This window comes from Chlamydotis macqueenii, chromosome 3, assembly GCF_036417535.1.
Source record: "Chlamydotis macqueenii isolate bChlMac1 chromosome 3, bChlMac1.mat, whole genome shotgun sequence".
In the NCBI taxonomy this organism is placed as follows: Eukaryota; Metazoa; Chordata; class Aves; order Otidiformes; family Otididae; genus Chlamydotis; species Chlamydotis macqueenii.
Window position 1 is genome coordinate 49,854,821 of NC_141558.1, and position 26,558 is coordinate 49,881,378.

Sequence of the window (26,558 nt, forward strand, 5' to 3'; positions counted from 1 at the left end):
ATCAAGTCATGTCAGGGTGTTTGCCCCCAATTTATAAGATGTCAGGAGTTTGTTCTGCTGTTTATCTACTCCTGTTTCTCCCTCAGCTTATAATTTTTATTCTTTGCTTATCTAATCAGTTGCATAACTACTTCACTCCCCCCTAAATTTATTCTAAAAGTAATTGGCATATACTCTATCTGCTTTTCTAAAAAAAAAAACCTCTGTTCCTTAATCAATTTTATAATTTCAATTATATCCTAAAATACCCTCAAAATGATCCTATTTCCCTTTCATTATTGTCAGCATGTACATTCCCACTGTCTGCACACCACTCTGATTTTATCTAATAGCTTTCTGTGATTTCTTTCTTCTAACTGAATTGTACTTTTTGGCTGGCAAAAAAAACTGCTGTACAGCATAAATGAATGAATTGGAGAAATGGAATGACAAAAATGTGGTGAAATCTAATAGAACAAACTGCAAGGTCTAGTGTGTAGCAACTAACAAGAACTCACATATAAGCTGGGGTTCAGTACGTGGAAATGACAGAAGAGAAGAAATATCTACTTCTATTAATATGTCCCTACATTATTAGATGCCACTTTGATGCAGCCACGGGAAAGGCAATTCTAATCCTAAAGCACTTTAAGTAAGTATTTTGATTATATAAAGCCGTAATAAGAGCTGATCTGTATAAAATTCTGATTGCCAAGGTTAAAGAAAGATAAACATGATCTGCAATAGGTGAAAACCCAACAACGTGACTATACAAAAGGGATTAAAAGTTACTTGATTAATTAGCATCGTAAAATGGAGGCCAAAGTATGTTCCCTTCAGGAACTTTGTGTTTTCTGTATCTTGTTCACTGGGATTTTTTTTTTTAATCAATCTTTCTTTTTATTTATTATTTACTCACAATCCAACTTGTTTTTATTTCCAGCATTAAAACCAAAAATTTACCTGCTAACATTTCACTTGCTACCTATAAAACTGTATCAGCCCACTTTTGGGGATAGACATGAGTACTTTCTGACCTCAGCTTTCCAGATGTCTAGTAAAATACTATGGAATTAGATTTGTAAATTTTGACAACAAAGAACTATTGCTGATTAATTACACGCATTTAACATTTGTTGGTTTACTCTTTTGCCACTGCTAGGTTTGGTGGCCACCCATGTGGCTTCTTACAAATTGAAACGCCAAATCCTTTCAGTTTGTTTTCTCTGCTTCTGGAAGGTTTTAAGACTGTCTCTCTTGTCCTGTGCTTTGTGGATCGTTAAGAATTAGGCTTTTATTTCTGATTTGGTGCCATCTTTGATTGTGTCAGTAATTCTAATGTAACAGATTTTACTAAATGCCTCTCAGCTGTAATTTAGCTGCAACACTGAAAATACTAACACTCTTTATTATCAATGCTTGCTGTATTTTGTGTATATTCAGTGGTGTAGTTTTGATTCAGTAATGTAGTTGTCATTAAATGTTTCTCGTATTAGATGCTACTGTCTGATAATATTTTTAATGTGAAATATATTTTAAAAAAGTATTACTTCTTGAAAATATTCTTCAGCTATTTGAGAACATTACCTTGACTGGATCCCACTGACCAAAAGAACTTGGAAATTTATATGAGAAAACTAGCATCTTATGTGCAAGTGGCAAACTTATTGGGTAACATTTCTCTAAAATGCTTCCACGATTTTCCATTAGAGAATTCAGCTTGCTATATATTTGGTAGCGTACGATGTGAAGTTTCCGTCCTCCATTGATCTCAATTTGTGGTATTAACAATTTTTCAAATTCTTCCTGGTTAATGAAAACACAATGAAATATTAAAATCATAAACATAATCAGATTTTTAATAATGACTGTGAAGTATCGAGGATTTCTTGAGCATGTTCTCAGTCACTGTAAATCAGCAAAATTTTACTTGAGACGAGAATTGGTCTTCCTGCCAATTTTTTTTTTTAAAAGAGGACAATCTGATAGTTAACTTTGAGAAATCTACTATGATAAAGCTAAAGCTTGAGAAGTATATTTTATTAAAAAAATAATCAAATATCATTCTTTCCCTACTCCAGACAATTTAGGATGGCTTATTTAGTGACTCTCTAAAAATATCATTGCTTTCTAGTAAGTTATTATTCCCTAGCATATTCAGTTAAAATATAAAACCAATCAATTTTCTAGCAATGTAATACTTTTACAAGTGCTACTGTGTTTTAATGCCATCATTTAGTTTTCCGTGAAAGATCAAGATTCCACAATGTCAAAGAGGACCAACAGTTAAAGAATCATAAAACAATAAAGAAGAATCTTGAACAATGAATAAGAAATAGTAAGTTATTTAAAGTAATTTATAAAGGTGTAATGTTATTGGAATTAAAAAAAAATAATGGGTAAATATTGAGTAAGCTGTAAAAAGGGGATATTAGTAGTATCTAGTCCCAATACGTAACTCTATTGCATGATACTACCTCTGCGTAATTCCTCAATATATATGTAATATCTATATACATCCACAGTCTTGGATCTTTTCACTTACTGTCATAAGCAGAACTCAATAAAATAATGAATTCTAAAACACTAGTCACCTTTCTTGTCACTGAGATTTAGGTACTTTTGAGAGAAACAAAAGTTGCTGACTTTCTTAATTGTCTGTTCCTTTTCTGATCACATTTTTCATGGGTTTACTAACGCAACAAACAATATGTTCCCAAATGACAGAGAGGAAAAGGCTCCAAGAACTGTAGCCTTACACTAGCTTTAACTTGAAACGTTGTATTGTTTACATAAAGAGCTAAGGCTGTTACCAGGATTTCTTTTTTATTGTCTCTCATGGGCCTTATGCTAAATTCTTTACAATTCTATTTTGCAAATTCATTTTATACTCAGAAAAGTGAAATTAGCAACCAGCTTCATTTAGAACCCCTAAAATTATTTTTGTGATTATCATTGGGATACATGATGATACGCATCGAATATTTCAATAAAACTGTGACATTTTATGATCATTTTTGAAAGTTGAATGTACTTTCAATTAATGTTCTTCCAAAATTAATGGAAAGGTGAATCTCTGAGCACAAAACATTCATCTTTTCCACACAGCTTATGCTTTATTCTTGGTTCATCTGGCATTTAATCCATTAACTATTAAAATAAAGTGAACCTTGAATCAATCACACTTGGTGTGATGGTGTTGGTACAGGTTGGATTAATTTTGCAAATCTTACATCTGTGTCTTTGCTATCTACTTCTGTAAACTTTCTCTCTGGTCAGTGGATAGAGTTTCTTCTAAATCATTATTAGTTTCCTCCTGAAGTAAGATACTTAGTATACAGTAAACAAATGGCACCAATCTACTTACTACTTTATATGTGGGCATTAACATTGCAGATATCTAAAGTTAGATGAGGTTACCTCACCATAAGTAATTGCACCGATTTCAAGAAAATTATGTTACTAAGAACTGTATAAAAAAGCCAGAGTTGTCTAATAAGAATTTTGCCTTTAAAATTATTTTGAAATGTTGTTCATATATTTATGACTCTCTAGTTTGGCTGCCTGCATCAACTGACCTATCAAAAAGGAAATAAGGACCCCAAGACTAGGTAGATCTACTCTTTCCTCTGTTTTTTCCCTACAATATCAGTCTTATAAATTATATACTTTTAAAAGTGTATGCCTTTACACTACAGACTTCATCATGCTCACATATTTAGATCATGAGTACAGCAGCATGACTGTTTAAGCACTATAACTTTTGAATTTGAAAACTAAAATAAAACTGAAAATTCTTCTTGTATCATGTGATCATATAATTTAAAAAAAAATAAGCAGTGGCATAGATACCTGTACACCTTGTAAGCTGTCTACTTCTGAATCAAAGTTTTCTGTAATTTCATTTTGTATGCGGTCAACAGCATCACTCTCCTGTTCTTCTTCAGCCTCTTCTTCTTCTTCTTCTAAAAACTCTTCTTCAAGTATAGCTTCAACATCTCCATTTTCATTTTTATCTTCCTCCTCAGTGGCTTCATAATGCTCCTTATTTGCTAAAGCCTATAAAGGTAAAATATTTTGTTGTTTCATGTCTATGATACACATGTTTTGAAAGAACATGTGGTATTTTTGTCTCTTTTTTAATTTGAAAAATCATTAATTCAGCAAAACCTCATTTTGGGGTATCCTTTATCATAAGCAAAAATCTAGTAAATTCTAGAATCATATTTCAGAAGAAAATACAGAGGTATTGCATAGTGCGTACCGTGAAGCATTGTACCCGTTCCAAAAGTGCTTAAAAAAATGAAGTGCTACATGCAGTTTTGGTAGATGGAGTCTTTTTTCATACATGGTATTGTAGTTTGGCAGGACTTTGTTATAAACAACCTTGTTAGCTGAAAGTGTAGTTGGCAGAATTTCCTGATCAGCCAAGTGGTACATTTATGCATTTGTAAATATACGTTGTAATTGAGTTTGGGCAGAAATCCTGGTACAATCCTATTCTGGATTAACCATGGATTAGACAGGGTACTTAAAATACATGCCTAATTGCAATTGGAGGGGCTGCTCTTATGCTTACAAATTAGATACATTAAACACATTCGTAAGTACTTTGCTGAATTCTAGCATATATTGAGAATTGTTTAAATTGTTTTTAGTGTTCATGAGTCAATAGTTTCTAAAACAATTTAAACATCATGTCAAATTGTTTTTGAAAGTAGAAGTTTCTGAAAGTCTATCACATTTTTACTATTGTACATTGCCCTGAAAACTCTGTGACTAAAGGCTCTAGAAATTTCTAAGATATGAATGCAAACACTTCTATTTAAAATCTTTTTATTAGCTTGTTTTCTTACCTCCTGTTTCTTTTTTTTTTGTTCTGCTAAAAGTTCTTCCCTTCTTCTAGCAATCTTCTCATTCTGTTAGTGAAAAAAAAAAGTAAGAAGACAATGATATTTGCTAATAAAAGCGCTCCTCTAAGAATTGGTATGTGACCTAGAACTGATGTTGTTCTTTCCACCTTAAACCTCTGTTTCTAGTTGCTTCTAATGTTAAAAAATACTGTCTGCGCAGTGTCCTGGTTTCGGCAGGGATGGAGTTAATTTTCCTCTCAGTAGCCAGTGTGTTATATTATCTCTTATATTATCTCTCCCTATTCCCTTGGAGGGTGGAGGGAGTGAGAGAGAGACTGTGTAGTCTCAGTAGTAGGCACAGCTTTGTTCAAATGGGAGACTGTGCAGCAGCAGCAGCACCGAGAACATGGATTAGTGCTGTTACATTTCTGTGCAGAGTATCATAGTTGGAAACACAGACATGTACACCATACAGTACCTGTGGAGTTAGTCTATGGGAGATGAAGATCAACTCAACAGCCCATGCACAGGGAATCCAGGATGGAACAACAGTACCATACATTAGCTGTGTATTTGATTTTTTTTATGGCCATATTCACTCTCTCCATCTAGTTGCCTTTTGTCCAGGACTTTCCAGATGTCTGGCATTCTGTCAGATTGCCAGTTGTCTGGCAGCACAGCTACTTTTCTTGGGCTGTGAGATATCTGAACTCCTGCACAAATTAATTGCAGGAGGAAAGAAGCCCTAAATTCTTTTTGGTTCCTATGGTAAATCTAGAAATGCTGTGAAGGTGTGGTGTTTTGTCTCCTGGCTCCCATTACTGTTTTTCTGTGTGCTCTTCACTGCTGTGGAAGTCTTACAATCTGTGTTCAGATCTGTGCTGCTGACATTACAAAAAGTTAGACAGGGCTGAAAACTTACCCTTATTTTTGCTTTCAGGTCTTTCAGTTTCTTTTTATTTTCCATTTTTTTATACTGTCTTTCTTTCCATTTTTTTAGACGTGGAGGAAAAAGATGGTCAAGAATGTCACTTTCTTCTACTTTAATATAAACTGCAACATCAGGACAGAGTCCTCGTTCTGACAAATACTGGGCTTCATCTGAAGTACGAGGGAAACCATCCAGTATAAATCCTGTAGACCTAATTGGAAAATAAGATGTTTTGTTGGAGCTCTTACAGTCTCAGATTAGATGAGTAATTCTGTAAAGCTGAATGTTGTGTTACTAAGATGTTACTATTTCTCTTTATTACCTTAAGAGAGAAACATTGTAAAACTGCAGAAAACCAAAGAAGCTACAAGGAGTGGGAGTGGATGAAAGAAGAGGTGGTCCTGGGTGCTATGGGAAAAAGTTGGGGGGAGGATATTGATCATTATATATATCATTATGAAGGTTCTCTTCTGCTGTACAGTCCCTGATGAAACTGAATTGATATAATATAATATCACAACATGATGTGTCATGCTGCATATATTTTGTCTTGATGCATTCTTTTTTTCCCTAAAACTGATCTCCCTATTTTTACACCATTAAGAGAATATTGTCTCCTATTTGTGGGCTGACAGGACAGAAGTTTATTTGAGGACCTTGTTTATTCTTTTTAAGGCATTAAATACTGTTAGGCATTGAAACCTAATGGGCAAGCTGCCAGCAGCTATGATCTGGATGGAAATGAATGGAATAGATAGGACATGCAAAAGGGGATTTTTCCCTACTGAAATTACATCCTAAAAAGCCAGTCTGATTTCTTGGAGTTGATGATCATATTTATTTATGCAACAATAGTCCACATTTATCACAGTGTTAGGGAGGTACTTTCTAATATGAAAGGAAGTCTGTTGTAGATACATCACTGGAGTAGAAATTGTGATGAATGCAAAAGATAACCTGATTCTGTGTGGTTTTGGAGACCATTGATACTTTGTCTTTGCTTTCCATATGATATTTACAATATATGGAAATCAATAGTTACAGCTGGATTCCAGCTCTCTATGTTTATTAATTACATGAAAATATAAAAGTTTTATTTACATATCTATCCTGTAAGCTCACAAAAACTACCTGGCTATTCAGGAGATTAATCCAATTCAAGAGCACTGTGTAGAGCACATGACGCATTATATTACTGTCAAAATATCAATCGAAGCAGAGCAACAAAAGTAAGACTGAGAGGTAGGTCATGATTCATAACAAGTACAAGAACATTGAAATAATGTCTACAGTAGTTATTTGTAATTGTGGACACAATGAATGAGCTAATTCCTAAGATTAATTAAAGAAAAAGAGAATCTAATTACAGTTACCGGAATGGTTCTTTCATCCACCAGTCAAGAACAATTTTATCAAGGACTTCTGGAGGCAGTGCCTTGTTATCCATTAGATTTGCTTTGATTGCTTCTTCCTCATCAGTTAACTTCACTTCCTTTATATAAAGAAAATCCACAAAAAATAATAAACAAAACGGAAAGAAAGATCTACCTGACACATTTGTTGGTTTTTTTTGGCTAAGTAAGGTACTGTCTTCATTTGATTTAAACCAACGGAAACAAAGTAAACTCATTTGCCACACTTCACTGTACTACATTATACATCTTGTGATACTTTCCATGTCTTGGTGTTGGGTAATTCCCTAGAGTTGAGGCAATTTGTATGAGTTTTAGTGAAACCTAAACCCAAGCACAATTGTTAAGGATTTAATTATACATATGCTCAATTCAGAGGAATAGAAACTGAAATGATCACAGTTTCTCCTAATTGCCTACAAGAAGTTTCCCACTTAGTTATACATGTTCTGCTGCTGGAAGACTGTCTGCTCTACATCAGAATGGTTTTTTTTACTTTTTAAAAGCAACTTTTATCTTTTGATGCAATCCAAAGAAAGATGTCAAAGATGTCTGAGTTTACTGGGTATAGGCACATGACCAGAAATCAGAAAGACAGCATTGTTCTACAGAGCAGAGCAGTATTATTGACTAGTCAAATGCAGAGCATTCAAATACCAAATCTAACTGTTAAGTTCTTGTGAAAAACTGTTTTTTTCAGAATATGTAACACTGTTAAGATTGATATGGCTGAGGATGCACTTCTCACACAATGGCTTCCTGACACAAACTGCAGTAAAAGAGAATGAAAAAAGGGTATAGATTGGTGATTCTGGATTAGTTTACATCAGTTGCAGTATCAAAATATATGTTTTTACAAGTATACCAGATAAAACACAACACTGGAAGTCAGAAAATATCACTGTTCCTGACCTGCTGTGTTATTTTTTCATTATAATATTTACAGAAGAAAATATTATTTTCTAGTTAGTTGGTTTATTTTTTTCCTGAAAAAAGAATGGCAAAGATCACAAGAGAAATGTATCTGGTGTCCTGTAAAGAGTTCAATACTTTTTCTGCCATACCTTGTAAGGGTCTAATTTGTAAAAAGTCATCTATACTTGTTTAAGAAGACTAGATATACACTACCAAAATAGTGTGTTTTTTTAAATATCAGTGGCCACCAAACATGCACCTAAGGTGCATCCAAAGTCACTTGAAGAGAAAACTTATTATGTAGCTATGTGTTGGCCTGTCCCTCTCAGGAAACGGAATTAAGTTGTCTCCTGAGATTCTTCTGTGAATTCATTACAATGTTCTGCTGTCTCTTCCTCATGTAGTAGTCATATGAACCCAAATTGCTGAAGAATTTGTTACCGTAATCTGTCAGAAAATAAAGGAATAATGCTTTTTAACAAAAGGATCCAAAGTGATCCAGGAACCCTCAAAATATGGTAGGGAGCTGCTTGCTGCAGGGACATATCTGAATAAGAATTCCTATGCCTGACATCTATTCTGATAATGTAGCCAAAAGAACTTGAGAATATGCTGGAAGATACAGTTCTAATGTAGTGTGTATGTGAGTAATATTTTCTCTAGTGCCTGACACAGCATATATATTAAAAGATATTAGTATGGTATAATGGATACCTAAGAAGGTAAAGTGGTAGCCAGATCTGTATCACAAAGGCATCTTGAAAGCAATGTGTGAAATGGGAGAGAACAGTAAAACCCCTATAAAAATGTATCACTGACATCACTGCAGATGAACTGTTGCACAGCATTTGTATTTGATAAAAGAAAAGAAACACGAGATGTGTATTCTGGGTACAGAAAAGAGAACACCCCGCATAGCGGTGGTTCAAAGGACAAGGTTGCTCCCCAGACCTGTCAATGCTGCAAGAGGTGTGGTTGACACATACTAAAACAACCAAGATGGTACCTTTTTGCTAAACTTCCGAGACTGCGTGGTATGTTTTATTTTCCTTTAGTGTTTTTGCTTTGAATATTGTAGCTGCTCTTTACCTTGAGTTTTGATAGATATGCTTCTACTGTCTTGTGCCAAAGTGAAAGAGAATTATACAAATGAAGTGAATTTAAATTATTTTGGAGAGGTAGTGCGTCAGTGAAAAACAGGATAGTCAGTCTGGTGGTAGTAATACTCAGAGAAGTGCTTAGGGAGTCCATCACCTTATCCTCTAGAGTTTTGTGCATGGACTAACTAATGGGTTTCTAAATTGAGCAATTGCATTAGCTGTGCTTTGGTCATGTTATCAGATAAAGCGCTTTATAAGAACTGCAAGAAAAAAATAGTAATGTAGAAGATGATTGTTTACCGGCAGATAAATTTATGATGAGGAAAAACTAGTAACAGCATTGCCTTTGTGTAAGACGTATTGATGCCAAAAAAATAAAGCTGAGTGAGAGCCAGCTATAACCACCGGTGCCAGGAACATTTGCCATATTTTAAGCTGTGATGACCAAGTTGTAAACTGACTTGCCAAAAGAACCTCCTCTTAGATTAAACTGATGAAAACCTGGATTTTTGTTCTGACACCCATGGTTTTGATCTGTACTCCATCTATGTTGAAGCATTTGCTTCCAATATTACCTGCTCTTGTATTACTTAATCAGGAACAGTACCTTCTAGCTATCAGGGACCTCCCCTGCTTTTCAAGACAATAGAGAGTGCCCTGGAATGTGCCTTTGGCAGCTTCCTTGGCAGCTGTGAATGCACCCCATTGACTTGTGTATGTCCAGATTACATAAACGATCCAAAATTTGATCCTGTTCTGTGGTGAGCAGTACCACTCTTTATCCATGCTTTCCTAGGCACAGAGACCTAGAAGGCCACAGACTTGTGGCCACTGTAGTTGTAAAGGTCATGGTAAAGAAGGCATTGAGCTTCTCTGCCTTTTCAAGTGACCTTCATCAAAAGGTCACTTGCCCCACTCAGTGGCAGACTCATATTTTCTGTGTCTTCCTTTTGCTACTGTTGTTCTTGTAGAAATTCTTCTTGCTACTCTTTGAATCTCTCACTAGTTTCCATTTCCATGGAGCGCTCATCTTCCTAATACTGCACCTGGATGCTGCTTCTGTATGCCTCTTCTGTAGCCTGCTTCCTCTCCTGCGTGCTTCCTTAGATCCTGTAGCAGGAAGTCTTTGAAGGTCTTTGATGACTAATAACTTGAAGGAACATGGCAGGTATCAGGAGCACAAGAAAACCCAGTTCTCAGAATGTGATGCAGAAGCTTATTTCTTCCTGAAGCTTTGAAAGTTGGATAAAGCCTAATTTGTATTATCTAGGAGGTAGATCTTAAATTTCTTTGTACTATGCATTTTTTTAAAGATTTATATGCTGTGTACCTGTGTTGAGACTTCTCCTCACAATAAAGGCTTTTATCATATGCATTGCTGCCTAAAGAGGAATTAATTTGTGTTGAAACTTTGTCTATTTTTCCCAAAATATCACTAATAAAAGAAATAACTCTCTCCTGATAAACATTTGTGTAAATGTTTATTGTTCAGGGAAATGACACCCTGTAAGAAACAGGTTTTAGAATGTATATTTATAACAATTTTGAACCAGTATTCAACCTGATTAAGACCTAATTTTCTGAAAACTATTGTTCATGAATTTTTTTACTAGTATGATGAATATCCAGCTATTTGAAACAGTTTTTTAACTACAAGGCCTATTTTATGCTACCTAAGAGTTTTTACTGTTTTGAAACTCTGTTGCCAATAGGAAAGACAACGCTAAAATCTAGATTACAAAACCTATTTTAAAAATACTGGCTTACCTTGGGGCTTACCCAAAAGTATTTCTGATTTTTTTGACAAGGGATGGCCAGACTGAAGGGCTGGTAGAGGCATTCTATTATTTCGCCCCAAAAAAGTGCAGAGAGCACTGCTGGTGAACATTTCAAAACTCCTGTGCGATTGGAGCACATGCACCAGACTGAACCTGCATATTACAAATACTTGAAGGAAACCATACCTTCTCATTATTATTCTGACCTTCATTTTTTTTTCTCAGTTTGTCTTCCTTTGCCCCATTTAGCATCTATCATCTCTACTATTTAGAAAAAAAAAACCTATACATAATTCAAATGTTTTGAAGAATGTTTGTGGCATTCACAAGAAAACGTTATCAAGAACTATTATTTCCAAATTTCATCAGTAAATAATATAACATAAATTATTTTTATCAAACTAGAATTTTATAGGAAATTCCTGTTCTGGTCTTAAAATGATTATTTTGTGTATGGACAGAAAAAAAGATCAGATTATTACCTGTTTGCTTTTTTCAGTCTCAGTTTTAGTCATGGTCTGAGAGAAGTCTTCCAATTCCTGTGATAGAATTGTCATTTTATTATCATCTTCTTCAGGTTCTTCATCAAAATGGCGCCTAACTTTCTCTTTAGTTTTGGGTAAGATCAATTCCTGTAGATATTCTTCAAACTGAATATGGAAAATGCCTAATTTGTCTGCTATCTGTCGTGCACATGTAGTTTTACCTGCTCCATGAGTCCCAATTAAGCACACCCGTAAGGGAGGAGCCTATAGGAAAAAAAATGGAATATTTTGTAACACGTTAGAGTCTACAGTGCACCCTCCACTGTTTTTCACTTCCAAAATATCATTACAAAAATTGCATCGAGACCAGTCACATAACTTTGCATTTTAATTTTGCCAGGCTTTCTACTGCTGTTCCAAACAGACTACCTGCTCCCTGGGAATACTGAACAAATACACTATGGCAGCTGATGCCAGTAGGTAAAACGAAACTTCATTAGATTCCCTTCTTTCACCCTTCTTCCACTTACAAAAAAAGACTCAAAAGATAGTAAAAAACCCTGGTATGTGTGATTTGTTAATAACGTCTTATGATTACTGTAAACCTTTATAATCTTCCTCTCTTTTCAGCTTTATTTGCATCATTAATTCAATGTATTAATTTAGATACATACTAAAAAGTCACTAGTGAAGCAATGTGTTTTATTTGTTTCAAGGACTTGCCTGATATATTTATTGTTACCTAGAAAAAATCAGCAATAATGTCCCTTCCCAAACTATTCTATGAGTCTATGAATAATAAACAACTATAATTGGGAATGAAAAATAGTGACTTTAATCTGTTATTATCTGCTTTAAACAGTTTTGAAGCTTCTCACTTGTATTGGTTCATTGTGAGCCACATACTCCTCAGGGTTCTTCAAAAATTTATCTCTGTACGCAGAAGTTGAAAAGTAATAAATCTTGTCTTGATATTTAGCTGCATGTTCATGGAGTCCTGGGTAAAGGACAAAATTCTCTTTCAGACTGACTGGACAAAAGTGTTTTGTGTCTCCCATGTGCCTTTTCTTTTCCTTAGATTTTTCTTCATCCTGAAAATATTATGAGAATTTTCAAAAACTATTTGAATTCAGTAGTTCACTTAGATTAAGTAGATCAAGTAGAAGAGATTAAGTAATGTCAAGTACATCAACTGAACATTGAATGAGAATGGTATTCTCAAAATAATTTGTAAGCTGAATATGTCTATAAAAATACACAGTTTTTAGATTCAGAGTCAGGAAAAAAACCTGTCCAATCTGGTGAGACAATTATTGCGAAAAGAATGAACATTTTAAATTTGAAATTATAATATCATACTTAGATGTTGAAGAAAAAAATAGACTAGAAGTATCTATGATAAAATATTTTCCTGCTTTGTTCTTGAAACTCACTTTCTGTTGCTTCTATACATGCAGTAGACCTCTTCAGAAAAGGCAATGAGTTAATTATAAATTATTTCAATTTAAATCTGACAATTTTAATCTGACAATTATAAAGTCAGACTACTTATCCAATAAAATTAATTTCTAAAAAAATCTATTTACTACTGCTCCAGTACAGTATATGGATATTCTGTATTGTTAAATTTGGGGATCAGCAGCTTCCAATATAGGTTGCAAATAAAAGAAAGGCAAAACTAGACCTTTAATTTCATTGAAGTGGGTGTTTGAAAATTATCAATAGCTGAGGTGAAATAGAGGATTGCACAGTTGGATGCTGATGTTTACATGATGGCTCACAGAATCATTGTTAGTCAACAGAAATCAAAGTTCACATTTGTTTCTTTAATAAAACTTCTCTTTGCCATCTGGCAAACCTAGTTATGTTTATTCTCTCTATTAACATGGGGGTTTTATGCTGTTTGGTGGAGCAGAAGTACTATTAGAACACAGGAATACAATGAAAGTGTTCTTGAAGCATATGCTGATATTTATTCCATGAGAAGGTTGAAACTGGATCATACAAAATCAGCTGCAAAATCTCACTTCTCTGGGGTTATGTTTAAACTGAAAATAGATGAGTTAAAATAAAAGCATAAGTGGACAAAGCCAGCATGCTTACTTCTTCATCTTCATTTTCCTCTTCTTCAGCTACTTCTTCATCTTCCCCTTCAGCAGCTAGATCTTCTGCTTCCTCATCTAAGTCTTCAGCAGATAATTCCCAGCCACGATATTTAAAAGGTTCTGAAAAGGTTTGGGTTTTTTTTTTTCTGTTTCAATATTTTTCATTTGTCTATGCCAGAACATGTCCTTTTTGGCCATAAAAGTAAGCACATATGTGAAAGCAAATCATCCCAACTGTATATTGCATTTCTCATACTCATAGAACAAATTGTTCTCCCCAGATGTAAGAATTAATATATTGCTTCCTCTAAAAATAGAAATTCTACCGGTTGTTTTTTGGTTGAATTTAAATTGGTATTTTTGATGGGAACTTGTAGTAAAAAGTATTATACAAGCATATGCAGATAGTGCCATTACTGTTTGCAACAGGTTTTTTTTTTCCTGTTGTTCAATGGGGAAAATAATCAGTTAAATTTTGTTTTATTATGAAGCTAGCAAAATAGATGTTTTGGTTAATAAAACACTTGCATTGTAGTAATCATAGAAAAAACGTAGTATTGTTTATCCAGTACTCCAAATTCTTAGAGATTTGAGCACACAAGTGAAGAAAGGTAATTTGCCAAAAATATATCAATACTGTAACAATCCAATCTTGAAATACAATCTGTGCAGGTGAGTAGATGAGATTATTACACACCCTGAAAGTCTCATTGACTTAAATGAATACTGGACATCAGTGAAGCTTGTTATCTGTCCATTTCTCAAACCAGTGTCCTGACATGAACAGACAGAGCAAGTAACTGGGGAAATGTGCTGTCAGAATGTTTAGGGAGCTATTATGTACATATTTGTACAGCCATATATACATATTTCAAATATATATATTCGCCACTCTTCCTATGTCTTAAAGGTTAGTCTGCTTTTCAGTTTACCCCTAGAACACAATATGTCCTGTTCCCACTTCATGTGAGTTATACAGAACTCAGTGTAAGCTCCCCCCTCAATGTCTTCATCATACAAGCTCTCCAAAAATCCCTCTTAGTGGGTTAAGTATAAATCACATAAACATTATTACTTACTTTCCATAACCAGCACAATTTGATTAAGCAGATTTTCTGGAGTTTGCTCAGCAATCTCTAAAACAACAACCTGGACTAGAGATGACTGCTTGATTTCTGACTCCACTGTTTGCCAGTCATGCATGAAAAGGTCAATATTCCTTTTAATTATTGCCATTTCTGGTATATCTGGAAAATCATCCTCTGCAAACTCAGGCAGTATGATTTCTGAAAATCAAATAGTAGATAGAAGGCAATGCTCCTCTAAAATATTCTGCATTTAAAAAATCATCATTATCCTTTAGGATTATTTTAATTTTCCTCAAACATAGTGGCTTTTTTTTTTTAAATGTCACTTCCTCCTCCCTCCCTTGTAATTATGAATTATTATATTGCTTGTTTACAAAGACACTTTGAAAATGACAAATTCATTATGTTGACATACTGATGCTTCTCCAGGAAAATAAACAAGCTCCAATTACTTAACTAAATTTGTATCATATGAAACCATTATTTCACTCAGCACACAAATATATGTAATGTCTCTTTTTGCAAAGAAATATAAAGAATATGTATGAATTTTTAAATTATGATTTAATGCTGAAGAGGTTTTGATGGGCTATCCATCTGGTCATGCCTCATATGGAACATGCCAGTATAGGAAAAAATAAAGAGAGTAGGAAAAATAGCATACACTGCAAAGAAGCAACTTCATGTTCTGACCTGTTTCAGGTTCAGTTACTGAAGCTGTTGTGGAGCGTTCAGGTTATGTGTTAGGTTTCTGTTCTTTTTCCAGTGGAGTATGTACTCTTTATGTCAACAGAAATATAATGCATACTACTAGGTGTTTTTCCTTGCCAGCACAAGAGCACAAGATCTCTGTTTACAGATGTTAATGGATTAAACCTGCATTTACTCAAAGGCACACATGTGAAGATTAACATTGGAAAATTGCATAGAAAATAGAAGATTTAGAGGAGAAAGAAAAAAGAAGGGACTAAACAGAGAAGTCCACTTCAGTGTAAATATCAAGGATATGAGATGGTATCAAAGACTGAAATCCTAAATTGATAAAGGCTGTGAGCTACAACACTAAACCATGCACTTTCAGAGTTCTTAAATAAGTTACAACTGATGCCTCTAACTATAATTAACAGATGAGGCAAGACAGGTACACAGAGATTATGATCCATCTTTTAAAAGTGATCTGTAATGGGAGTGTTTTGATTCTTGGATACCTAATGTTTAATCTTTGCAGAGATGCTGAACACACTTTTGCCTGTTACATGAAACAGAAACTGTGGGTGTTAAACAGCTTGAAATTTAGATCTATTTGTTCAGAGAACTGGAATATCTCAATTTCACAACCCAGTCTGTAGCAGAATAGAAAGAGGGAATTAATTTCTTTTGACTTTCAAGCCTCGTTCATGTAATTTAACCACTAAACAAGGCCTCTTAAGAGTTATGAATGCATCTTTCCAATTATGCATTGTTATAAATGTACAGAAATTAACAAAGAGGTTATCTGTTACATATTCAGAGACAATTTGGTCATATATCTGTAATGTAAAAATATAGTTTACAGCAGAGAATGGCAAACATTATGCACTATAACTGCATTAAAAATATACCAAATATCATAAAAGAACTGTTGCCAATTTCAAAGAAAACATAGTTTTATCCTCATGATATGACTGATAATAACTTTAAAAACTGCAAACAAAATAATGCTTGAAGAATGTATTTGTACTTCTTCAATCTTACAAGTTGTTTTCAAGTACTGAGAATTCCCATTTAGAATAAGTTATCTGTTGATACATTTTGGCTCTTCCCAGCAAAATGGATCAGCAAGCTAAAATTACTGTGATAACACATTGTCCTGGAAGAAACAGATAACGCCTCTATTTATCCTGCTGAGTGCGGGGAAAACATACAGGTGTTGAAGGCTGAAGATCCTCCCCCAAAAAAATAGAAGAGTATCATAATAATTGAAACTCACTGTATTATTCACAGGATTCTCAGGAACAGCTTCTCTTACACTAATGGCAAAGCCACTGCAAAGCAGCAGCAGCCTAGGTTTACCACCTTCTTGGAGCATGACTTTGTGTGCTGTTCCCTCTGCACTTTCTCAGGTATATGCTTATAGGGATCTTAAGAATATACTTGCTTTTGCACACAAAGGCCTGTTATAGTTATGACCTATAGAACTGAAATACTGGTGCTATGAAGAAATACAGACGTATGTATATGTGGAGTAACTCTAAGAAGTACCAACAATGAGATGCAAAAGTGTAACCCATTTCTCTGGAGGCTAGAAGTCATCCATAGTCATACAAGGAAAAGGATTGTGGATGTAAATCCCATCTGCCAGTCAATACACTCCAAGACAAGGAGTATATCAATGATTATAATAGTAGTAATACAAATATGAATGGATAAATAAATGAAAATTATTTTTAAAAAATTATATCATAGCTTCCCTCTGTGGATACGTGGACTGAGAAATGCTCACAAAAATTTTGGCTTTAATGAAGCCATGTCTGCATACAATAACTTGTTTAATGAGTATGGGAAAGAAAAGACTTTAATCTCTTAAGATACATTGTGTATAAATTTGTAGTGTCAATTGTTTAAGATCAGAGAATTCCAAGCCTGTCTCCTAAAACTGTCTCATGAAAAGTAAACAAAAGTTAGAGATTGAAAGAATGCATAGATAAGAAATTCAGAAGTACTACTCATGGTAAACATGACAAAACTATATCAAATATGTTACACTTGGTGAGCAAAATAACAAAGTCATAGATGCTTCCACTGCCATCCATTTTGCTGAAAAAGCCAGAGGGAATTAAAAACTTGATATTGACAGATTATGATTGGAAGATATTGAATTAAAGACTTGATATTGACACATTAACAGAAAAGGAGAAAGATATTCATTGGTTCCTAGGGCTGCAGTTAACATCTATTCAGACATTTTTAGGCCCTGAAAGTCCTGAGGTAAATTTCTGCCTCAGCTAGAAGAAGATAAAGAGGTGCCTCGATGACACCATCACCACCTTGTTCTTGCTAAATTATGAACAGTCTCCGGCAGCAGCAATATGGTGTTGCTGCTATTCCCGTTCCCTGCACTTGTATAATTTTCAACACTGATTTTCTTATTTTTCTTGTATTTTTTTTCTTCTGCGTTCTGTTTAATAAGTCTGATATCAGTGCCTTCAGCTAACAGACAGAAAAGTAGTTGAGAGCAATGACTTAAATGGTCTGACATTACTGTAAGTTTGCTGGGGCTTACAGTGTATGCCGTGTTTGTCTCTTGCCAGAAATGAAGCTGCCAGAAAGAGCTTGAACAGCAGATGGGGCGATTTTCTACTTTGCTATAATTTTCCCATCCTTTTTTTGTTTCTGTCTTGTTTTCAGTTGAAAAAGCAGGAAGAGATTTTGACACAAACAACAGCAGGTTCTTCCGACTCCAATGAACTTTTACTGATTTTTACAAAAAAGGACCATTATGACTATTTTCCCTTATATTGCTTCCTATACATAAAAACGAGAGGTATTACTAAAAATGAAAGCCTTTCTTAATGCCTTGTAAGTTAAAAGCTTTGACCATTTTTTTTTTAAATACAAAACCCCAAAACCTTAAAAACCTGGAGTTTTATGGTTACTCCCTGGCAGTAAGCAGGCCAGTGCTCACTATGTGAAATTGCAGCCACTGTAACGTTCATTTTCAGTTTGCCTCAACCTGAAAAAGCCAAACAATTGTTCTGGCTCATGAAGAGTTAGACTGCCCTGTTACCATTTTATTCTTTAAGAAAGCAAGTATTTCCTCCCAGAACTGAACGTCTCTCAATCTTCTCTTGAGGATTGTTAAAGAAATCCACAAATATCACATTTAATTTTCCAAAATAGAGCCAGGTCAAAAAAAGCTATTACTAAGTAAAATGTAGGTGCATTTCAGTTATTACGTATCAGTAAGATTTGGCAGGAAACAACACTAAACAAAATGGTCAGAGTAGAGGTCCTGCCTGACTTTTGTCTAACATGCTACCAACTAAAGCATCACCTGGAAGTGTCAGTTACAGCTGGGATATGTGAGCACCTGCAGGACAAGGAACACATCTAACAAATATTTCTGACTTGGATGGCTAAGCTGCCTACAAAGTTATTATATCAAAGGTCCATGCCACTGCTGTCTTCTAGAAGAAAGCGAGCCAGTGCCTTGCCTCCAGTGAGTTAAACACGAAAGAGCTAGATTTAGGGACTCCTGTTCTTTTGCTGTTGGCAAATTTAAAAAGATAAAGGGTTTCAAATACATGCCTCCTTTTGACATACCTTCATTGCTCACTGTGGTTGGCCCTTTGCTAGTTTGCTACTTCGGCCTGTTTCTACAACCCTTAATTCCATATATGAAGCCAGGCAGTTTGTATGGCAGTTTTGGGCACTGCAATGTCTGTATTTACTTATGGGTCTTAATGTGTAGTCCTTTAGAAATATAGTAAATTACTAGATACTTAGGTACTTTTAAGGATTTTATTTTTCAGTACATCCATTTACCTCTACTATATATATGATACTCTGAGATTTGAAATAAATCAGGCCCTCTATGGCAATTCATATGCTGGCTTGGGGACCCGAGGATTCCCCTGGGCCTGGCTGTCCCTGCCCAGGCCCCTGGGCCTCCCCTCACCTGCCCATGGCCCAGGATCCCATGTCAGCTCCTAAGGCCGTCAGCCTCTGCCCCAGCAATGCTGCAGCAGGGCCCATCTCCAGCTCCCCACAGCCCTGCCCAGCCATGGGCTCCGCCGAGCTGGGCCCGCCCATGGGCCGACATCCCATCCTGGCCTCAGCTCATCCCTGTCCCCAGGGAGGTGCCCAATGCCCAAGGCCGGAGCTGGCCTGTTCCTGCCTGGGGCGGTGGGACCGGCTCTGGCTGCCAGGCACTGTCTTGATGGCCACATTGCCACACTCTGCTCCCAGCTCCCTGTTCGTTTGGGAGCAGTTGGCCCTCACAGTGTCCTGACATGCTGTCCCCAAGATGAAATGCAAAAAATTATTTTAACTGACCCACTTTTAAATAATAGATTAACAAATAAGTATTTTGGCAAGTATTTTAGTGATCTTTTATAACAAAGAATACTTAACGCATTTCCCCTCTTCTTTTTACAGCTACTGACACCTCAGTGGCTAACCTTCCCTGTAGCTGAACAATTATTAGTCCAAACAGAAACCAAAAGTGCAAGACAGCATATCATTAAGCAGATAACATCTTTCAGATTTCAAATAGTCTGATCATGAATTAGAAATTATTTTTTTCTATATATGTTTATAAACATTTGCATTTTACCAACCTACACATTCATTCTATACACGTCGTTACACTAGTTCTGCCCTGCAATGACATTTCTGTCTCTTGCTGTGATTCTAAATAGGAACATGAAAATACCTTGCTTTTTATGTACATAAAAAGATGTTGTGTAAATGTCACAATTAATTATGTTGCATTCTGTAGTGATGTATTCCAAATGAGGCAGAGATGTAGCCAGGTAAAACTTGCTTAAATTTGGGCAGCACTAATGCATTATGTAACAACGATTCCATTAAGAACACAGATTTTAAGAAAACAAGCAAAGGATACATTAATAACTAGGCTACGCTAACAGCTTTTTGCACGTGTCATCCCTGGCACATTCACGCTGCAGAAATCACATGCGCTGCCTTGTGAAGCACAGCCCTATTCAAAGCAACAACGTATGGAAGATGGTAACGTGTGCTGTTTGGATCTCACTTTCAACAGATCATCTTTTATAGTCCTGCCCTTTAAAAACCTCTCAGTTCTGAGTAGGTCATGAAGCTTTGGAAATATACAGGCAGAATATGGATTTAAATGAATATTTGACAGCATCTGAGACAGAATATTGAACATGGTAACAAATCCACTCAATAGAGTGCTTCCCGTATGAACCTTAATCTCAGAAACACAATTCATGTTATGCCTCTTCTGATAGGCTGTATTTAGCAAATGATGGACCAGCGTGTGTTCCAGCTTTGATTCTCTACTCAAGGCACATAATTCCGTCAGGTTACCTCTGAGAGTTTTATTGCTTAAGGAAACGTATCCAGCAGCAATTATTGCATACTTATGGAACTTTTAAATAGATTACTCAGGCCTGAATGTCCTGGAGAAACTTTTTGCTAGAAAGACAGGACAAGTAACAAAAGAAAAAAGGATTACATTCCTAGGGAAAAGGGACAACTCAAAAATTGAACAACACAAACATTATTTGATTTTTGTTCAGATATTTGAACCTTATTATAACAAAAATGTTGCCTCCCTGACATTTGCTTTGTTTCAAACTGGGTCTTGGGGACCAAAAATACTGAAAATACTTTTAAGTAAGTAAGGCAGCTGTACTATTGCTATTAGATATGCTATAATAATTCTGCTTGCAGAGCTGATATATGGTGAGAAGATATTTTTAAAGAAATAAGAAACATAGTCAACATAAATACTTGAAAACACAGTAATGGTTTAAAAATAAATAGATCTAAAAATGCAAATGAGTTTCCTTCAGAGGAGGTGGCGGTTTATCTAACAGTGCTATTCTTAATTCTTTTCCTTATCACAGAGGTGATAGGAAACAATCCTCCCTAGCCCTAAATCTGGAGCTTTCACAGGGAATGACTATATGGCAATCTCTCATATTCTTCTGCTCTGTGTCTTCTTTGCTTTTACTGAGCATAGTTACCATAGAGACAAACAATCCTCAAAGGCTTTCTGTCCCCATGTTCTCCAAGTGAGTTGCTGGGGAAGGAAAGGCTTTAATATTTTTTTTTCCAGTATTCTGATGGTATTAGATATGATTTGTTCTGCCCTCAGTCCATATTCAGCAACAAAAAGGATGAAAAAAATCCTTCTTTTGTCCCCTCTCAAACCTTGCCAAAGCTGAGACAGAGACAAGAGAAGCCAGCATGTCTTCATCAGTGTTTAACTACCAAAATAAATAGAAAGGTAAAATGTCGGATATCAGTGACACTTCCATCCCTTGGAACTGATATATATTTCATTATGAACATATATTCATTTGTCTTTTTGAAACAGACCGTGTAGTTTGTTTATACAGACTTTTCATTACTTATTTCTAAATATATGCTGCCAAATAATTTTCAGAATATTACAGAAAAATGTACTTAAACTTATATGGTGTATACTGATTTATGGTGTTTGGAAAAAAAAACCACAGTTCAGTTTACAGATTAAATTGATTCTTTCTAATGAATAAAAATGTGTATATTCAACAACTTGCTAGTTAAAATAAAATGTTTTATTTTTTATTTTTTTCTCTTTTGGACTTTAACATATTCTAAAAATTCTAGTAGATAAAAGCTAAAATGTATATTTTAAAAACTAAAGCAGATCATCTCCATTGAAGATGAGTTGCCTTCAAAGTGTTTTTTGAGAGAAGGCTACTACAAGATTTCATGTATCTTTTAATTAGCTTATGGTTCTATGTATTTCCATGTGCTGCAGAATTTTACCTTATACTGAAAAGAAGAAAACATGACTCCATGTGAAATCTAGCAAGCTGTTAGCAGGACAATGGTCAGCTAAGGAAAATGCAGGACTTATTTTGATCATTCACATCCGAAGTTAAAATTCATGCATTCCTATTTTTTTCCCAAAATCACTTGCCACAGGGAATGGACTAGTAATTTCTGATTAATGTTGATATAATATTAATTTGGAAATGGTCTGTAGAACCAGGATCTGTTAAAACCACATTCAGGCATTTGCAAATACTGCAATTTGATTATTTCATGGGGTTTTTTTTCCTAGTATTTTCTTCTTTCTTTTTTGGATGGTCACAATCCATGAGAGTGACTTTCTAAAGTTTTTTTTTTTTGTCTGATTTCCCTCCCTTATGACTTCATCCTGTAGAGAGAGCTCATGGATTTTTGATTACAAGAGGCTATGTCAACCTGCAATTTCAGCAACACTCACTTTATTTCTTATTTCCACAGATCCCTGTGCAAATTTATTGATTTGATATTTAGGCAGTAGAGGCAATAGTGAGATTTTGTTGTTTTTCAAAGTGCAAATAGCTGGTGCATTATTTTTAACAGGAAGTACCAATATGCCTTTAATTGCATTTGTAAGTGTTTAAATATCTTGAACCTGACAGTTCCATTGTAAACTACTTTAAAAGAAAAAAAGTTAAGGTAAGGAATGATATTTACAGCCAATTTTCAAATATAGTAAAAGTTAGCATAAAATTAAGGCATACAATTCTTCATACTAGCAAGTAAGAGAGAGTATATGTGCTACAATGCCAACCTGTAGGTTTAGATTCTTCTTTATAAGCTGCAGAGTCACTGGACTGTTTCTGGGACATTTGTTCAGTTTCAGGTGGAAGCTGCTCATCATTGTCCTCAAATTCTGTGGGCACAAATAAAATAATGAGTAACTTCAACAAAGCCATTGAGAGGTGATGGAGGCACTACAGAAATAAAGATATTTTTGGATCACACTGCAAAACATATTTAATCACCTACAAAAAACCCCAAAGGAATTAGTTACTTTAATGCTCAGGAATTGCACTCTCACCAAAACATTTTCAGATCAGCTGCCTGCTCTGTGGAGAAAGGCAGAATATCTATCAGATGCCACATGACTATGAATAAAGTGGAGAAGTAATTTGTTTAATTTATTACTTTTAGGTTATAATATTTTTCATTCATTATAATCTATGTGTTCAGTGCACAAACTATGCTCAAAACCAAGACCTTGCCAAAAAGTGCACTTGGTGTTCTACAGGACAGGTCCTGTTGGGCAGAAGAAGACTGACTTGAAGAAGGGCTTGTGCACCTGAAGGCTGGTGCAGTTTTTCTGACTGCATCACAGCTGGTCAATAAAGCATATTACTTTTTCCTACAAGCCTTGTTTTGCTTATGTCCTTAGACCACTGTGAGAGTAATAAAACACCACTTGTACATCTCAACATGTTATGATTACCCAAAACTCAAATCATATTAAACAGGAATGTATTTTAAAATCTGAAATTATGGCATTTGTTTTCACTTACATCTCTTTTTTTTTTTTGGCAAAGAAACCACAAACATCATGAAAAACAGGCTGGAAACACTGAATTTCCGATTTATGTAAAATCAGGAAACTTTATCTTGTAAACAAGTATCTGCTTCTTATATGATTAGCAGATAAATCCCCACAACCCTCAGCATGTGTCAAATTGGGAAAATTCTTCACTTATTCTAATTCTTTATTTCCTTTTGATATATACAGGAATGCAGTCAAGCAAAATTAGGTTTGATGCTCTTTAATAAATACATCAAGATGCAAAGAGGAAAATGACACGCTGGAAAATGTGCAAAATGGAAGATGCTCTGTTAAGACTGTCAGGTTGCAAATTTGCACATGCATACATAACTTGATCACAGATAGTCCTAGAGACTTCAATAGAAATAGCTGTGGCATAGAAGCTAAGTGTGTCTATATTTTTACAGTGTATCTAAACACTTGAGAGATTTCTTTTACAAGATTGGTGCTGGATAGGGTCAAGGAAGACAGATGGATGGACATTAAACAAAGTAAATTAAGAAGATGTCCTTTTTCTTATAAATGTTCAGAAAGCGACAAGAGCTTTTGGAGAGTTTGATAGCTCTAATCATAGGCTTTTGCTCTTTTTTTTCCTGCAAAGTTATGCATAGCTGTACTAAACCAATATCCCCTCGCCTTTATTTCTCTGACTGAGAGACAAAAAGTATTGAAGAACTGAAGGTATTTGGGATCTAATTGAGAAAGATGTTTATTACCTTTCTGTTTCAAATTTTGAAATTTCTCTGCCTAAAATGCTATGATTATGCATATTAGAATATAATTATCATATGTGCCTTACGAAGGAGGCCAGAGTGGCTTTGAAGATCATGCAACTTTGCTCAAAGACTGAACAAATTGTCAAGTTAATATCACTACAGCTTGCTTTGAAGTTTGTGGTACAAGTAATTTGCAGATTAATAAACCATCCTTGTTCAAACTCTCTCACTGAAAAGCCTCCAGTTAGAGGTAGAAAAAAAACCAAATCAGAATGCAAGCCAGCCAAGAAAAACAAAGGAAATATATTTAGAGGCTGTATGATTGGGCACACATCAACTGCCTGGTAAATGTTAGAATTACAATTGATTCCAAAAAGCCTTTATCTTCAAAGACTACAGGGGAAATGTCCTAACATGTACAGGTTTAATTATTATTATATGTAATTTTTGTTGTTGTTTAAAATATTTTACCTATTTTAACACAATGATAAAAATAAAAAAGCAAGAACATAAAAGCTAAAGAGATGGGCATTGATTCAACTCTCCACCATCTGTAATAAGAGAAGGGGGGGTAGATCAATATTAAAGAATTTATAACAAATATTGATATTAACAGCTGTGAAGGACAAGCATGGCAGGCGATGTCTGGAATTATCAGCTCCAGCTACCCATTTATTTCTTTCAAGAAATTTATTTCTACCCAAATAGCAAGAGCAGCAGAAGGCATGTGACTGAAGATGGGGTTGTACTAGCACACCACCCTGAGCTACAGTGACTAAGGCATAGGCCTATGTGTGTTCCAGTTGAGTCTGCTATAGGAAGGGGGTAATCTCTGTCAGAAAAGCAGAGCTGACAAACAAAGTACAGAAAATAAAGTCTTAAACTATGACATCTGTTTGCTTCAGTGGATAAGATCAATTGTAGGGGATTTTTTTTTTTATTGCTGAAACGTGGTAGGAAATAAATATGCCACGTTTTACTCAAGAAGATTGGAATGAACCCACAGATCTACCCGAAGCTGTGTAACTCTTCTACAACGCCTGAAATATATTCTCATGAAGTCATATAGCTGTTTCGCAGTTGTTGTAGTTGAGCCCTGCTCAGGACCAAGCTATGCAGTCTCTTGCTCAGTCCCCCCACCCTCCAAGGGAACAAGGGGAGATAATATAACAAAAAAGGCTCAAGGTTTTAGCTAAGGACAGGGAGAGATCCTTAAAGTTACTGTTAGAGGCAAAACAGCCTTGACCTGGGGAAAACTACTTATTTATTATTAAAACCAAAGCAGGATAATGAGAAAGAGAACAAAGTAACTTCCCCCCACCCCTCCCTCTTCCTGGGCTTAACTAATTTCAATTGTCTCTGCCTCCTTCCCCCTCCCAAGGGGCACAGGGGGAGATAGGGAATGGGAGTTATGGTCAGTTCATCACTTGTTGCTTTACGCTGCTCCTTCCTCCTCAGGGGATGAACTCCTCACATTCCTCCCCTGCTCCAGCGTGGGGTCCCTCCCATGGGCTACAGTCCTTCATGAACTGCTCTGGCGTGGGTCATTTTTCCATGGGGTGCAAAACAACAGGAACAGGCAGCCCCAGCGTGGGCCCTCCACAGGCCACAGCCTCCTTCAGGCATCTGCCTGCCCCAGTGCGGGCCCTCCACGGGCTGCAGGTGAATCTCTGCTCCTCTGTGGGCCTCCATGGGCTGCAGGGGGACAGCCTGCCTCACCATGGGCTGCAGGGGAATTCTGGCCAGGAGCAGTATTAGTCCTCCCCCTCCTTCTGAACTGACCTTGGCGTCTGCAGCCGTTCCTCTCACAAGAAATTCTTCACAACAGGCAGGCAGATGCCTCTCAGGTTCTCTTCACATCTCCTCTCCACTTCTTGCAGCCGGGCTGGGCCGAGTCAGGCCCAGATGGCCGCCTAGCAGGAGGCTCGTGCCTCCCCCTCTCTGCCTGTGCTTCTGCTTCTTCACATCTCCTTCTTCTTTTTTTTTTTCTTTTATAATTATTTTTCCCCTTCTTAAATACATTGTCACACAGCCATTATCAGGGAACATGCCATCACCAATTGGCTCGGCCCTGGCCAGCAGCAGGTCCACCCTAGGCCCGGCCGAGTCCACTG

General features: G+C 35.8%; 1 protein-coding gene across 1 annotated transcript in view; it reads right to left on the reverse strand.

Moving 5' to 3' along the window:
* Positions 1 to 1,545: 1,545 nt before the first annotated feature.
* Positions 1,546 to 26,558, reverse strand: part of LOC104480949 (adenylate kinase 9) — a 56,332-nt gene continuing 31,319 nt past the window's right edge. The window contains exons 18-26 of the mRNA XM_086744178.1: positions 22,949 to 23,050; positions 14,638 to 14,844; positions 13,557 to 13,678; positions 12,332 to 12,544; positions 11,451 to 11,717; positions 7,137 to 7,255; positions 5,755 to 5,974; positions 3,832 to 4,038; positions 1,546 to 1,785 (exon numbers count right to left, since the gene is read on the reverse strand). Coding sequence (XP_086600304.1) covers positions 1,546 to 1,785; positions 3,832 to 4,038; positions 5,755 to 5,974; positions 7,137 to 7,255; positions 11,451 to 11,717; positions 12,332 to 12,544; positions 13,557 to 13,678; positions 14,638 to 14,844; positions 22,949 to 23,050 — 1,697 coding nt within the window. The remainder of the gene's footprint in view (positions 1,786 to 3,831; positions 4,039 to 5,754; positions 5,975 to 7,136; positions 7,256 to 11,450; positions 11,718 to 12,331; positions 12,545 to 13,556; positions 13,679 to 14,637; positions 14,845 to 22,948; positions 23,051 to 26,558) is intronic.